General features: G+C 38.3%; 1 protein-coding gene across 1 annotated transcript; it reads right to left on the minus strand.

The window, feature by feature from the left end:
- Positions 1–2775: 2775 nt before the first annotated feature.
- Positions 2776–12411, minus strand: LOC137734298 (uncharacterized). The gene is made up of 2 exons (XM_068473588.1): positions 11716–12411; positions 2776–2916 (listed from the first exon to the last, which is right to left on the minus strand). The coding sequence occupies exons 1-2, from the start codon at positions 12409–12411 to the stop codon at positions 2776–2778; spliced, it is 837 nt and encodes a 278-aa protein (XP_068329689.1).
- Between the last annotated feature and the right edge of the window lie 5350 nt (positions 12412–17761).

Here is a 17761-nt window from a genome sequence, read left to right on the forward strand (position 1 = left end):
GGCTTCCACAAACCATGGGTGATGCCTAGCAGCATGTCATGGTTACCCAAGCTAAGTAGAAGTGGTTGGAGAACCTATCCAGTTACAACTACAATGCAATACGGTCCTTCTCTAATACAATACTCTTAATCACATTGTTTAAGTGATAGTTTGTTTCATGTCTACTATCCAATGTGATACTTCTCTATATGATTCAATTGAATAAGATTTGGAACAAGCTTCCTTAGTCATATTCATATGCTTTGGCCAAAGACTCTCGAATCATATCTTAGAGTATTCTCCTTCCACCATGGAAGGTTAGAGATCCCTTGTTGTGCATTCATATGCCTACATGACTAGATAGCTTGACCCCAACAATGCCGTGGACACTCCAATGGAATGCCATTGACGTAATCAAAGATCAAGGACCTAACCATTAGACATCAATGATGCCTCAGGTCAAAGAACTACTTTGCATATTGCAACTATCGAGTTCTCACATGACATGTATGTTCGAACTCTCGTTTGATCGTTGTTCAGTGTACTCGATTACGCTTTCGAGCACCTATGTGTTTGCCTTAGTGTCCAACACCAAATGACTTGAGACTAGTTCATACTCACGCTTGAGTCGACATAACACATACTAACCTTAGTGGATTGTCAATGCCCAATTGGCAATCCTATGGCTAGGAACGTTTTAGGAATGAACATAAGAGAAAGGTCTCGTTAATTTAACTAACTTAAATCACTTGTCTCTTAGATCAAATACATTCCTTGGATTCCCTTATTGCTTAAACATAAGATACTATAAATAGTGATTAACAATAAGTTTTGCCCTCTATTAAACATATAAAAGTTTAACACAATAAGTATTCCAAAAAGCTATTACATCAAATGAGTGGCTTTGTGGGCATACTTCCAACAAAAATAGCTTAAAACACTATAATAAGTAGTAATTAACTAATAAATGCAAGGCAACAACATAACTAGGTAGCATAAATATGCTCCTATCAAACACCCCTCTCCTTATGGTTTTGGGGGCAGCGAAGTCGACATCGGTTTAGTCAAAACACGAGACAACTACTGAACGATGCACTTTGATGGTTCTAGCACCTCAATCTCGGCTGGGATTGGCATCGTCATTCAATCTCCCAACCACTACCATTGGTACTTCTCTCTCAAGTTAGACTTCAGTTGTACGAATAACCAGGCTGAATATGAAGCTCTCATCATTAGCCTTCATGTCCTTCACGACTTAAGAGTAGCTCTTGTCCTCGTCCTTGGTGATTCTGAACTGGTGATTAACCAACTAAACTACATTTTTCGTTGCATGAGTTGTACTTTGGTGGACTATCACATGGTTGCCACCTATTTGGCCGAGTCGTTTAAGGGCATTACATTTGAGCACATTTCGCGTGTTTGAAACACTAACGCAGATGAACTTGCCCAAATAGCCTCCAGAGCACAACTCCACTCTGTTACTTAACCATGGCCGTTTAGAGGATGGGTAATGGACCTAATCGGCAAAATCACGCCGTCTTCCGGAGCAGCAAAACACACATGGATACTAGTGACAACTGATTACTTCACCAAGTGGGTCGAAGCAAAATCATACGCCAAGTTGACAACCAAAGAAGTTTGCAATTTTGTTGAGGAAAATATTGTGACTACATTCGGCATACCAAAAATGATCCTAACTGACAACGGCACAATCTTTACAGCCGATAGGTTTAAGGAGTACACAGTAAATCTAAATACGCGACTTGAGCAATCTATGTCGTATTATCCACAGGCGAATGGGCAGGCCGAAGCAAGTAATAAGGTTTTTATCGACATTCTTGAAAAAATGGTAAGAAATAAACCTGGTATATGGCATTTAAAGCTAAATGAAGCATTGTGGGCCTATCGAACTTCACCCCGATCAGCCACCAGAACAACTCTATACTCGTTAACCTATGGACACGAAGCTATGTTACTGGTCGAACTAAGTATAAACTCACTGCGAGTAATCGAACAAAGTAGGTTGTTCAATGCCGAATACAATCAAGCTATGGAACAAGAGTTAGAAGATTTAGAAGAAATTCGGCTTGACGCTTATAACTTATTAGTAGCGCAGAAGAAGATTACCGAGCGAGCTTATAATCAACGAGTCGGACAAAAGACGTTCGCGTGAAGGAGAGTTGGTTTAGCAAATTATGCTGCCTGTGGGAACTAAAGACCCCAGATTCGGCAAGTGGTCATCGAATTGGGAGGGCCGTTTATAGTCCATAAAGTAGTTGGCAAGGGGGCTTATCATCTCAAAGATTGAATCAGTTTAATTCACAAACTACCAATTAATGGGAATGTTTTAAAGAAATACTATCCAGTCACATGGGAGATGCGAGAATAAAGATCATTTTATTGAATTTCTAAAAGTATGTACAAGTACATTTATAAAGGGTTCCTAAAATTATAGGGGAGAAAAGTTTCAAGAGTGGCTTTCAACTCCAGCCACCTTACTTTGCTCAGTATTATCTCGGCTTGCCTCGTCTTCTTGTTAAATTGAAGCTGCTGGATCTGCTTTATGCCAGCTGCAAAATTCATCAGTCGAGCCTTATTCATCTCGAAATCCCTTTCAAGCTCTAAAGCAACAACTGACCTTTGTTATTGAAGCTTGGCAATTTAACTTTGAAGCTCAGAGATTTGGTGGTCAAAACCGATCAGCTGCGCCTTCTTCATTTTTATAGCCTCCACTTCCAACCGGCTAGCTTCATGAGCAATCTTTGTCATCTTTAGGTCGTCCTTGGCCCGGAGAGCTTATTCAAAAGTGGTAAAATGTTGTCGGGTCTGCTCTAGAAGATCAGGCAAATAGACGACATTTTCAGTGCTCAAGAAACCGCCGTCTGCAAGGTCGTTCAAGAACTCCCTTACAGAGTCGACGTCCTTGCACTGAAGGACCTGAAAGGCAGAGAGGGATAAAATTTATTGCAGCTTGGCAAAAGCAAGGGATTCGGCTATGGCGTTCGCAAGCTCGATGATGTGAAAATTTTCTTGACACACAAATTAAACCCTATTTGTGACAATTGTAGTAGATATGTAAGTAGGGATCGTTCTAGACTGGGGATTAACTAGGGATGCTAATCTATGTAAATAAGACTCAAAAACACTAAATTAGACTCTATGGACTCAAAACTAACTTTCGACACTTAAAACAGCAACCAATACTCAAAAAGACTCAATTTTAGACTCAATAAAGGTTTTGGACGAAAATAGGACTTGACTTGACTCAAAAGACTCAAGGAAAACAAGTTTTGACTCAAATATGAAGACTAAATAACATGGGGATTGTTTGTGACGAATTTTAGACTTAAAAAAAAAACATAGTAGAAAACACTTTGAATTTAGGTAAAATAAATGGGTAAAAGGCTAGTTAGAGGGTCCTTTGATAGGAGCATATTTAGGCGACTTACTTAGCTTGTTTTCGTGCATCTATGTTGTTAATTCATAATTGTTTTAGTAGTTTAAGCCATTTTCGTGTGTTTTTAGGTTCATATGGCTAAGGAAGCAAAAAGATGCATTTTGGAGCATTTTGGAGCAAAATTGGGCTTGGAATGGATAGCATATGCTTGGAGCCAAAGTGTTGGACGAATTTGAAAGCCTTGTATGCACTTTGGACATAAAACAAAGGGCCTAGCCCAATCAAACAATCCTTTGAGCCATGCAAAACCTCTAGCCCAATCAACAACCCTTAGCCACATGCATTCACATGCATCACAACCCCAAAACCATCAAGAAACACCATTCACACACACATGCACTTACTCTTTCATCATTGCACCACCATTCACACACACATGCACTTACTCCTTCATCATTACACCACCTTCTCCATCTTTATTCCACATGCATTCATCATAATTCACCCTAGCTACCACCATTCACACACACATGCACTTATTCTTTCATCATTGCACCACCATTCACACACACATGGATTACTCTTTCATCATTGCACCACCAATTCAACACATGCATTCACACACCAACAACCTAGCTCTTTTTCCATCATTATTTCATCCACATGCACTCTCAATCATAACAACCACATTCACTCTTAAACAATCACCCACATATTCTCCCATTCCCCCTATAAAAACCCATGCATTCATACACAAAAATAGCATCTCATTTCATACACAACACATTACAAACACATTCTCCCTTCCCTAGCCGTGAGCTTCCCATCTCTCCCCTTATAATCCAAACACCATTTTTCCATTCCCCTTCCACTTCTACACCACTCCTCATCCATTTCCATAATCCCCCAAACCTCACCTTAGACCTTGTGCTACAACAACGAGGAAGATAAGAGGGCCTAAACGTTCATACAATTCAAGTTTGAGTTGTTGGAATGTTTAGGTGTTTCTTTGATTTCAAAGTTTAAATTCAATTCTCTTTGTTTTGTACGTATGAGGAATGGAAGAGAAGAGTGCCTAAACGTTCATACAATTCAAGTTTGAGTTGTTGGAATGTTTAGGTGTTTCTTTGATTTCAAAGTTATGAGGAACTAATCCCCCTTTAGCTAGGGGGTGATTCGAAACTATGTTTATATTTGCAATATGAATTGATTAACTTTCGTTGGAATTTCATAAGTTGTTGATTCAATTTGTTTAACCGTTTGATTGATAACTTATTTATGTATGTTTATTAAGAATGCGCGCTTAATTTTCATGCATGAATATGACGCTAGAATATAAGTGAGTTTCACCTAATCGTTATGAACTTATATTCACAAGTAGTGGAGGTTGCTTATAAACAATCGCGTTAAATGAATTCTTGGCACGAGTTTCATGCTCATCATAGTAACGAATGCCTTGTCAACACTTATAGTTTTCATGATGCTTAATGATCTTTGATTGTATCTTTATTGTGCTGTTCACGTAAAGGACTTTTGGAGAATGTTGTGAATTGCGTTGCGCTAACCCATCCAATTCATTAACTTAAGGAAAACTTGACGGTTAATTTAAGCGGACCTAATTAACCCGGAGTGTTGAGTTTCATAATTTATCGAAAGACCAACTGAGAATCAATCTTGTATGCAAGTGTAACATGTATGGAGATGAACCCCTTAGCTAGCATTCATCCATAAATTTCATATTTACATTCTGTCTAGTTTATTAACTTGTTTCGTTATTTCAATTTTCGTAAAACCTCAATCCCCCTTTTGCTTTAATGTTCATTTTAGTTAGAATTCAATTTAGTTTGTGTTTTTAAAGCATTTTGAGTTTTTGGTTTTTCTTAGTGTTTTAAACTTTAATTTTGCATTCTTTGAGTCTAGTTTAGTGTTTTAAAACTTTATTTTACGTTTTTGAGTCAGTTTCCAAGAGATTTGCAATCCCTCCTAATCCCCGGTCCAGAACGATCCCTACTTATACATATACCACAATATGACGAAAAGAGGGTTTAATTTGTGTGCGTATAAATCACGCATCATCCTTCTCCACACATTATATATGCATACGAACCAATGTCCAGTTATTACTCCTTTAGACTATGAATGACAACGCCCCAAATTAGTTGCATCGCACAACTAACCCTCAAGTTTTCCTTATTTCATTGAATTGAATGAAAACGCCTTACAACCAAGTTATCTTTTTCAAGTTCTTTATATGAGATGCATAACAAAGATACATATCAAAAGTCATTAAGCTTTGTGAAAACTATAAGCGTTGACAAGGCACTCATCACTATGAAACACATGAGATTCGTACCAAGGATTTACTTAACGCGATTGTGACTAGCAACCTTCACTACTTGTGAATATAAGTGAATAACAATTACGTGAAACCCTCCTATACTCTAGCATCAAGTTTATGCATGTAATTTAAGTGTTAACCCCCAACCCACATACATAAACCAGTTTTAATAACTTAGATAAGCAAATCACATTCATGCCTTAAGAAATAATAACCGGACGTTATCAATTCATATAAAACATATAATCATGGCTTCAAATTCTCCTCTAACTAAAAAGAAGTTAGTTCCTCATGTTCGCAAAACAAAGATAATTAAATTTAAACATTGAACTAAGACTAAGGATAGAAAGAACCAAGAAAAACGCTCCACACTCCAATGGCATGCACGGCACTCCCTTGGATGGTAGATTGCACAAGTCCTCCTCTCCTTGCTTCCTTGCTTGAGGCACTAGGGTGGTGTAGAATGGATTGTGATGTTTGATGGATGAAAGTATGAATGAATGAATGTGTGAGTGGATGAATGAATGGTGCGGCATAGGGCTGTTTATATAGGCTAATTAGGCACACTTAGTGAAGGAAAAGGATTGCACAATCCCATTGAAAAAGGGTTAATTCAAAGCAGAAATCAAATGGGAATTGGAATAGGTAGTGCGGCTAGGATTTAGGGAATTCTAGAAGGTTTTGGTGCGGCATGTTTATAGGGATGGGATAAGGTTTCTAGAAGGGATGGTTTAGGGTAGATTCCTAAACCTAAAGGGCCTAGGACACATGATATTTGTGTAGAAGGAGGATTGCAATTCCTAAACCTACAACGAATGGTGTTCTTGCGGCATTTAAATGGATAAGGCTTCTAGAAACTGAAAAATGTGTAATTAATTCCCTCTAAGTAGCTAAGTTTAAGTCCTAACCAGATTTGGATAGGATAGAATAGGATAATGTTAGAGTTAGGATAGGATAAGGTAAGGTTGGATAAGGTTGGATAAGGTTCCTTGTTTCTTGCTTCTTCCTTATCTTCATTGCATTAGGACTTCTTCCACCAGATTTGTATCCTTTCCTAGACCTTCTTGACTTCAATTTCGTCCATCCTCTTTACTCCATGGTTAAGCTATCCGATCAATGCCCAAAAATGCTCCTTTTAGCTCCAAAGTGCCCTTTCTTGCTCCTTTTGCCATTAGGACCTAAAAACATACGAAAATAACTTAAAAGACTGAAATAAATAGTAATTAACTCACTAAATGCAAGGAAACAACATAACTAAGTAGCATAAATATGCTCCTATCAAATTCCCCCACACTTAGCTTTTGCTAGTCCTCGAGTAAAAGGAAATAAACAAAACAAATAAAACACATTCTAGACCTTCAAACATGTACCTCAGGGATTTCCAATGAACATGACATATTTAAAGAATACCACATTCATAGATTTTAGTTATCCCTACCCTCGAGCATATACTTAATCATAGTTACCACTCACTAGCTCGCATTTAATCAATTAAAACATGATTTTGAATGTAGTAACATGCCTTAGAGAATTCCCTCAATTCCTCACTGGATATACTCTCTATTTTCACACAGATTTTTTGACTACACTCCCTACACTAGGTATATGTGAGAAGATTGATGTAAACATGTAAACTAATATTCACATATGTCATAACAAAGAAGGCAATTTCCGGAATTATTAACATGTATATGATCTCATGAATGGAATGCCACTACTTAGACGCGAGAACCAGGGATACCATATGCTCAAACCAATTTTAAACTCCACATATTGAAACACATAACAACCAAGATTGAAGTCAAAGGGTTTGAAATGGGGCTAAGGTGTTGGCTAACAAAGAAAGGTAAGGATAAACAAAAGTTCTTAAAGCAGTAGTAAGCAAAGTAATGAAATAAACACTTAGAATTCACTTCTGAATGCAAAAAACCAACTTTGAACACCAAGGGAAGATTCACACAAAACTTAGGGTCAAATTCAAACTTTTGGACCCTTTCTTCAACAATCAACACTTGTGAGTTCATTCTCACTTATTTTCAACTCCTTTTCTTCTTTTTCTTCTTCTTTTTCACGATTTGTTTTTTCTTTTCTTTCGTGCCCTATTCTTTCTTTGGCACACAAACATACTACTTCATGAATTCCTACGAAAATCCCTTCCCCCACACTTGTTTTTCTACAACTTTTAGATCAAAAGGAATTCCCTCTAAGTCATGCTTTACTATCCTTTAAGAATAAGGGTTTGGATAATCCTAAACTAGGCTAGGTAAGGATTATGTGGTTAACAAAGAAAATAGGCTAAATAAGGCTCAAAGGGGTTTAAACCTACAATACATATATAAAGGGGTAAGGCTTTTTGGCTCTGGGTTTAAACTAACCAACTTCATCTTATTATTTGCTATGCTAATCAATTTTATGCTTTGAATGAAATGGGCGTGAGTTCTAGTATTTGGAACTATAGTGATGAAACGCATTCTAAGTAGTAACCAAGCAAAGAATGATGAGATCATGCAACGACTTTAGAAAACAAGAAATCAAGATTAATAACTCTCCAAAGAATGTTTAGGCTCAAATCTCTCAGGGTTGTAGCATTAGTTTGAGTTTCTTCCTTCAAGCATGTTACAAAAACTGATTTTTTTTTATTTTGTGATTACATGTGAATTCGTACATGTCAACTATAACCGAGCATATAACCAAAGAGCATATCAAACTTCCATCTATGTTTGTAACTTTCTTTAATAGTCATGCAATTAAAAACCAAATCCTCATCATTGTGTTGGAAGGTACCCTAAGACACAAACACAAAAACAAAACGACTCGAAAAACAACTCTTTTTGGGTTTTTAAAACACTATTTTTCGATTTTTTTCAAATTTTCGGATTTTCTGTTTAAGACACATAAAAACACTTCAAAACACACTAAAAACACTTAAAAACAATGAAAAACAACTTTAGAAATGATGGGTGATAAAATCCCACGAATTTGCATGAAAAACACTTTGTTTACCCCCCCCCAACACTTAAACCAAACATTGTCCTCAATGTTTTAAGTATAGACTCACAAACAAACAAACACATAACACAACTAACAAACATGACAAACATGGCAAAATAAAGAGCAATAAAGAGTAGGGTTTAGGAACGCAAATCTGGTTATGGAGTGCTGGAGCTTCCTAGTTCTTCTTTATTTGCATGGGTTGCCTCCCAAGAAGCGCTTGCTTTAATATCTTCCAGCCGGACGATCCTTCCTCTTAAACTTCAATTGGACCCACGGCATGGAAGCTTTCACCATCCACGACATGCTCTTCAAAGTTCTCATAGTATGGCTTCAAACGATGTCCATTAACTTTGAACTCTTGGCCGGTCTTTAAGCTTTGAATTTGGACTGCACCATAAGGAAATACATTAATAACAACAAATGGGCCAATCCACTTAGAACGTAACTTACCTGGAAACAAGCGAAGGCGGGAATTGAAGAATAGCACTTTCTACCCTAGAACAAATGTCTTGCTATGAATCATCTTGTCATGGAATACCTTTGACTTCTCCTTGTAAATCAACGCGTTCTCGTATGCTTCATGCCTTATCTCCTCAAGCTCGTTTAGTTGAAGCTTCCTATGGATTCCAGCGGCATCAATGTCCATGTTGAATGTTTTGACGACCCAATGTGCTTTGTGCTCCAACTCCACGGGAAGATGACATGGTTTCCCATAGATGAGCCGAAATGGGGACATTCCAATTGGTGTTTTGTAGGCCGTACGATATGCCCACGATGCATCATTCAAACGCAAGCTCCAATCCTTCCAGTTTGGCCCAACGGTTTTCTCCAAAATTTGCTTGATCTCCCGATTACAAACCTCGGCTTGCCCACTTGTTTGAGGATGGTAAGGTGTTGCCACCTTATGTGTGACGTTATATCTCTTGAGCAAAGCTTAAATGGTTCGATTGCAAAAATGTGATCCTCCATCACTTATAAAAACTCTTGGCATTCCAAATCTAGCAAATATGTTAGTTTTGACAAAATCTGCAACCACTTTGGAATCATTAGTACGGGTGGCTTTTGCTTCCACCCATTTCGACACATAATCAACCGCAAGTAAAATATAAAGGAAACCATGAGATGAAGGAAAAGGACCCATAAAATCAATACCCCAAACATCAAAAATTTCGACACCATGGATAGGTGTCTGCGGCATTTGGTCCTTTGGACCTATATTTCCGGTTCTTTGGCATCTATCACATGTGATGCAAAAAGTTCTTGCATCTTTAAATATAGTAGGCCAATAAAAACCACATTCAAGTACTTTACGTGCCATCCTTTGAGTGCCAAAGTGACCTCCACATGCATAAGTGTGACAAAAGGTTAAAATTAGATCCGCACAATATTTCCACAAATAAGGATCATCCCACACATAAAACCGAGCCTCCCTTTTAAGTTTATCACGTTGGTGTTTATTTAGGTTGCTTGGAATTTGTTTAGACACCAAATAATTCACTAAATCAGCATACCATGGCTCATTTACCTCGACGAACATCAATTGCTCATCTGGGAATGTCTCTGGGATAGGTATGACTTCTTCTTCATGTACCATACGGCTCAAGTGGTCAGCCACCACATTTTCACTTCCTTTCTTGTCCCGGATTTCAATATCGAACTCTTGAAGTAGAAGCATCCAACGAATAAGCCTTGGTTTAGCCTCCTTTTTGGTGAGTAAGTACTTCAACGCTGCATGATCAGTGTAAATGATAACTTTAGTACCAAGTAAATAAGAACAAAATTTATCTAAAGCAAAAACAACAGCAAGAAGTTCTTTTTCCGTTGTGGAGTAGTTCAATTGGGCATCATTCAAGGTCCGGGATGCATAATAGATGACATGTGGCTGCTTGTTCTTTCTTTGGCATAAAACAGCTCCTAATGCATAATCCGAGGCATCGCACATAAGCTCAAAAGGAAGGCTCCAATCTGGTGGAATAATTATGGGGGCCGAAGTGAGCATTTCCTTGAGATGTTTGAAGGCCTTCTCACACTCCTCATCGAACTTGAATGGCACATCCTTTTGGAGAAGTCGGCAAAAGGGGTTGGAGATTTTTGAAAAGTCCTTGATGAATCGCCTATAGAATCCTACATGTCCAAGAAAAGAACGAACCTCTCTAACCGAAGTAGGAGAGGGTAAGTAGCGTACAAGATCTATTTTTGATTTGTCAACTTCAATCCCTTTGGCCGAAATTATATGCCCTAAAACTATGCCTTGTTTTACCATGAAATGACATTTTTCCCAATTTAAAACAAGGTTAGTTTCAATGCATCGTTCCAAGATTAAAGTGAGATTATGTAAGCAATCGTCAAACGAATCTCCAAATACACTAAAATCATCCATAAAAACTTCAATTATTTTCTCCACAAAATCTGAAAATATACTTACCATGCATCTTTGAAAGGTGGCCGGTGCATTGCATAAACCGAATGGCATGCGACGATAAGCAAAAGTACCAAAAGGGCACGTGAAAGTGGTCTTTTCTTGGTCGTGCAGAGCTATGACAATTTGATTATATCCCGAATATCCATCAAGAAAACAATAAAAAGAATGACCGGCTAACCTTTCAAGCATTTGATCAATGAACGGCAAAGGGAGGTGGTCCTTCCTTGTGGTGGCGTTGAGCTTCCTATAATCGATGCAAACTCTCCAACCCGTTTGGATGCGTGTTGGCACAAGCTCATTCTCAGCATTCTTCACCACCGTCACTCCGAATTTCTTTGGCACTACTTGAATTGGTGAGACCCAACGGCTATCCGAGATAGGATAAATCACTCCGCAATCAAGTAATTTGATAACCTCCTTCTTCACAACTTCCATCATTGGAGGGTTGAGCCGACGTTGAGCCTCTCGAGTTGGTTTAGCCCCCTCCTCTAGAAGTATGCGATGCATGCATGTTGTAGGGCTAATTCCCTTAATATCGGCCAAGGTCCATCCTGTGGCTGTTTTGTGCTCTTTCAACACGCGAACCAATTTCTTCTCCATTGTCGTGAGTGATGAAGAAACAATGATGGACAACATTTCTTTGTCTCCCAAATAGACATACTTCAAGTGACTTGGCAATGGTTTAAGTTCAAGAACGAGTGCCTGAATCACTGAAGGTAATAACTTGTTAGTAGAAACGGGAATTGAAATTGGGTTTGGAGGCTTACCTTGATATTGTGGTGATGATTCAAGTGAAGCCACCATTTCGGCAATGCCATCATCATGCATGGCCAGATTTGGTTCTCTACCCATTCCTTCGGCAATTGTGGTTTCAAGTGGGTCTTTGTCCAATGAATCAAGAAAATCTTGCACCAATGACTTAAGTATATCAGTAGAGAAACAAGAATGATCGTCATTAGGATATTTAATAGTTTCAAAAAGATTGAAATCAATAACTTCCCCATCAAATTCCATCGTTAAAGTTCCTTTGAACACGTCGATCTTAGTGCGGGCTGTTTTCATGAAAGGTCTCCCAAGTAGGATCGGCAATGGTGTAGAATGGGGTGAATCCTCCATGTCAAGCACGTAAAAGTCCGCCGAAAATATCAAATTGCTAACCTGCACCAACACATCTTCCAAAACTCCTTTTTGATAGGCATTAGAACGATCGGCCAATTGAATAATCACACCATCGTTTTTAAGTTCTCCCAAGTTTATAGATGCATAAATTGAGTAAGGCATGACATTAATTGAAGCTCCTAAATCTAGCATAGCATGTTCAAATTTAGTATTTCCAATAACACAAGGAATTGTAAAACTACCCGGATCTTTGCATTTAGGTGGTAGTTTTCTTTGTAACACTGCCGAAACATTCTCACTTACCTGGACCACTTCTTTGTTTGAAATCCTCTTCCTTGTGGTGCAAAGCTCTTTCAAAAATTTCGCATATTTAGGAACTTGCTTAATTGCATCAAGGAGCGGAATATTGACTTGAACTTTCCTAAAGGTTTCCAGAATGTCCTTCTTATTCTCTTCTTTCTTTGATTGCCTAAATTTGCTAGGGAAGGGCACATTTAGTGGAATAGAACTTGACAAAGTCGAATTTGGACTTACCTTAGGGGTGTTGGACGGTCTTGGGGTGTTGGACGGTTTTGGTGTGGTAGATGGCTGCGGCAAGGTTGGTTCCACCCTTGCCGTGGCCTTTGTGCCTTGTTGATTCTCTTCTTGCAGCAACATGTCCTCTTCTTGACTTGTTTTGGACGGTTTTAGGGTGGTTCCAACTTCCTTACCACTTCTCAATGTGATTGCCTTGGCAGATTCGAACCCTCCCTTTAGATTGACAATGGTTGAGCTAGGGAGCTTGCCTTGGTCTCGGAATTGTCCTACAAACTCCGCAATCTGCCCAATTTGTTTCTCTAAGTGGTTCACCCTTTTGTCTTGGTTGAGCATCGCTTTTTCTTGGTTTTGCAATGCTTTGTTTTGATTTTCTTGCCCCTGAGACAAATTGGTAAGTAACTTAAAAAGTGTAGCATTATCTAAAGACGTACCTTGATTGTTTTGGGCAGATTGGGGTGGGGTTGGATCATTGCTGTAGGTTTTGGTGTAGAACCCCGAGGGTTGTTGCCTAAAGCCTCCTTGTTGTTGAGGTTGTTGGGGCTCCCTCCACTTGAAGTTTGGATGGTCTCTCCAACCCGGATTGTATGTGTTGGAATATGGATAATTCATTGGCTAATTTTGGCTTGGAAATCCAATGGCATTTGCATTTTCCCATCCCCCATTCTCAATCAATTGAGGGCACTTGTCCGAAGGATGTCCTTGGATAGAACATACGCCACATACACTTGGACCTTGAATCCTCATTCCTTCGGCCATTTGAGACACAATAGAAGTAAGATTAGCTAATTGAGATTAAATGTCGGATTGGGAACTTACCTCATTCACTTGCTGTCGTGGGGTGTCTCTTTGACCAACACCTTCATATTGTTGTGCATTCAACGCTCTATTTGCAATTAAAACCTTGGCAGCCATGGGCGTTTTGTCAACCAAAGCACCTCTCGCCGAGGCATCTAGCATTTGTCTTTCTATTGGAAGAAGCCCCTCGTAGAAATATTGAATTAAAAGTTCTTCCTTCATTTGATGTTGAGGGCATGATGTAACTAGAGTCTTGAAACGTTCATAATATGCCGGAAAGGACTCCCCTTGGTTTTGTTGAATGCCACTTATTTTCTTCCTCAAAAGAATCACTCTTGAAGTTGGGAAGAATTTCTCTAAGAATGCCCGCTTCATGCTTTCCCAAGAAGTGACGGTTCCAGGTGCCAATTCGTATAGCCAATATTTAGCCTTTTCTAGAAGAGAGAATGTAAAGGCCTTCATCTTCAAAATGTTCCCATCGACATTGATGGGTGTCATACTCGAACATACCACTTCACACTCCTTAAGATGCTTGTTTGGATCTTCCATGGACAACCCATGGTATTTGGGAATGTGATGCAACAAGCTAGACTTCAATTCAAACTCATCGGTCTTGCCTTGGGTAGCCATAGGATATTGAATGCACAAAGGTACGGCATTGTCTAGTCCCGAGGCCGAAAGTTCTTTGATTGTTCTATTGTCCGCCGCCATGCTTTCTTCTTCTTCAAATTCAGATTCGGAATCTGAACTTGAACTTGGTGGATAAGGTTCCGGTTGCTTCCTCTTTCTTCTCAAAGTTCGTTCAAAATCGTCGTCAAAATCCAATATGTTTGCACAAATAGGGATACTTGTTGGAACGGGGTTAAAAATAATGAAATTTGGAACAACCATACCTGTATTAGATGGCATAGGAGCAATAGGTGCCTCCGGTAAAGGTGTTTCCACCCTTTCCGTGGGTTGGGTGTATTCCTCTTCCTTGTGATTTGATTTTGATGGTTGAGGGTCCGTTCCAACCTCCTTGTCACTTCTTAACATGAAAGCATTGGTGGTTTCAAATTCTTCCTTCTGATTTGCAATGGTTGAACTAGGGAGTTCGCCTTGGTCGCAAAATTGTCCTTTGAACTCCGCTATCTGCCCAATTTGCTTTTCCAGAGTAGTAAGTAATTGAAAAATCATATCATTATCATTTGAATTACCTACATTACTTTGGGCAGGTTGTGGTGGCTGCATAGGCGTTGAATAGAACTCCTCATACGGCTGCCAATATCCTTCTTGTTGAGCCTCATTGTCTTGATTTTGTGAGCCCTGCACCAAACAAATTAATTCATTAAGCTTTTGATTATAATCTATTGACGAACTTAAATTTGGTTGGGCATATTGAATATGAGGTTGTGGTGGCTGCCAATATCCTTCTTGTTGAACATGTTGAGGTTCCCACCACATAGAGTTTGAATGATCACTCCAATCCGAATTGTAAGTATTGGAAAACACGTTATTCCTTGATTGAAGATCAAATATATCAATGCTTTTCATTTGGGACCTTTTCATGAGCTGTGACAAAAGAGAAGCATTATCAAGTGCCATATTGTTCTTCTCTAGTACTTGAATTCAACAAACAAAACACAATTCAAAAACTAAAACTAAAATACATAATAGAAACGAACAATCCAAGAGATTAGCAAATTTGCTAATCCCCGGCAACGGCGCCAAAATTTGATACGATAATTTATACGCACACAAATTAAACCCTCTTTTGACAATTGTAGTATAAGTATAAGTAGGGATCGTTCTGGACCGGGGATTAGGAGGGATTGCAAATCTCTTGGAAACTGACTCAAAAACGTAAAATAAAGTTTAAAACACTATACTAGACTCAAAGAATTCAAAAATACTTTAAAACATAAACTAAACAGATTCTAAGCACTAAAGAACAAGAAAGTAAAGAGGGGGTTTGATTTGACGAAATTAACTAAATTGCACAAATTGTAATTAAAGGCAAAACGTAAATATAAATGTGATGAAAATATGGATGATGGAATAGCCAAGGGGTTCTTCTCCACACATATTACACTTGCATACAAGATTGATTCTCAGTTGGTCTTTCGATAAATTATGAAACTCAATACTCCGGGTTAATTAGGTCCGCTTAAATTAACCGTCAAGTTTTCCTTAAGTTAATGAATTGGATGGGTTAGCGCAACGCAATTCACAACATTCTCCAAAAGTCCTTTACGTGAACAGCACAATAAAGATACAATCAAAGATCATTAAGCATTATGAAAACTATAAGTGTTGACGAGGCATTCGTTACTATGGAATACGCATGAAACTAGTGCCAAGAATTCATTTAACGCGATTGTTTATAAGCAACCTCCACTACTTGTGAATATAAGTTCATAACGATTAGGTGAAACTCACTTATATTCTAGCGTCATATTCATGCATGAAAATTAAGCGCGCATTCTTAATAAACATACATAAATAAGTTATCAATCAAACGGTTAAACAAATTGAATCAACAACTTATGAAATTCCAACGAAAGTTAATCAATTCATATTGCAAATATAAACATAGTTTCGAATCACCCCCTAGCTAAAGGGGGATTAGTTCCTCATAACTTTGAAATCAAAGAAACACCTAAACATTCCAACAACTCAAACTTGAATTGTATGAACGTTTAGGCACTCTTCTCTTCCATTCCTCATACGTACAAAACAAAGAGAATTGAATTTAAACTTTGAAATCAAAGAAACACCTAAACATTCCAACAACTCAAACTTGAATTGTATGAACGTTTAGGCCCTCTTATCTTCCTCGTTGTTGTAGCACAAGGTCTAAGGTGAGGTTTAGGGGATTATGGAAATGGATGAGGAGTGGTGTAGAAGTGGAAGGGGAATGGAAAAATGGTGTTTGGATTATAAGGGGAGAGATGGGAAGCTCACGGCTAGGGAAGGGAGAATGTGTTTGTAATGTGTTGTGTATGAAATGAGATGTGAATTGAATGAATGAATGCAAGGGTATTTATAGGAGTAGTGGAGGGAACATATGGCTATGTCATTTGTAGGTGAAGTAGGTGGATGTTGTAGGTGAAGTAGGTGGATGTTGTAGGTGAAGTAGGTGTGTTTAAATGGTTGAAATGTGTAGATGATTATGAGTGATAAGTGATAAGTGTATGATATGTTAAGTGATAAGTGAATGATTATGATAAGTGATAAATGAATGTATGATATGATAAGTGGTGAATGATATGTGGTGAATGATAAGTGGTAGTGTTTAAGTATTTAAAATAGGGAACAAAGCCCTTCCTTGCATGGCAAGGAAGGGAGACACAAGGAAACACACGACAATGTCCTAAGGTTGCTAGGAATGTTGTTTTTGGTGTTCTAAAATGCGTAGGAGTTTTCAATGATGCTCAAACATGAGGTCTTTTTAGGATTTAACTTTCCTACTTCAAGTCTTCAATTTCGTCCATCCTTTTGGCTCCAAGCATATGATATCCATTCCAATCTCTAATTTGCTCCAAAAGGCTCCAAAAGGCATCCTTTTGCATACTTTGCCCTTAGAACCTGAAAACACACAAAAGAAGCATAAAGAACTAAAATAACTAAAGAAACATAACGTAAATGTACGAGAACAAGCCATTTAAGTCGCATAAATATGCTCCTATCAAATACCCCCACACTTAGCTTTTGCTAGTCCTCGAGCAAAACAAAACAACAGGAGAACACGAAACTAGACAAAACGAACAAAACACAACCTACACCTTCCAACAATCGTCTCACGGATTTCCAATGCACATGACAAGTTAAAAATCATTAGTCCCATAGATTTTAGTCATCTTCACACTTGAGTACATTCTTAATCATAGTCACCACATACTATTTCACAATTAAGCATTTAAAACCATGTTTTGAATGTAGTAACATGCCTTAGAGAATTTCCTCAATTCCTTAGAAGATATGCACTCGATTTTCACTCAGAATTTCTAACTACACACCCTAATCTAGTCATATGTGAGAAGATTGATGTAACATGAAAACGAACACTCACATATATGTATCACAAAGAACGCAATTTCTGGAGTTAATAAGCATGTTTAGATATGATCTCATGAATGGAATGCTACTACTTAGACGCGAGAACCAGTGACACCATATGCTCATACCAAGTTCAAACTCC

This window comes from Pyrus communis, chromosome 5 (genome assembly GCF_963583255.1).
Source record: "Pyrus communis chromosome 5, drPyrComm1.1, whole genome shotgun sequence".
Taxonomy (NCBI): Eukaryota; Viridiplantae; Streptophyta; class Magnoliopsida; order Rosales; family Rosaceae; genus Pyrus; species Pyrus communis.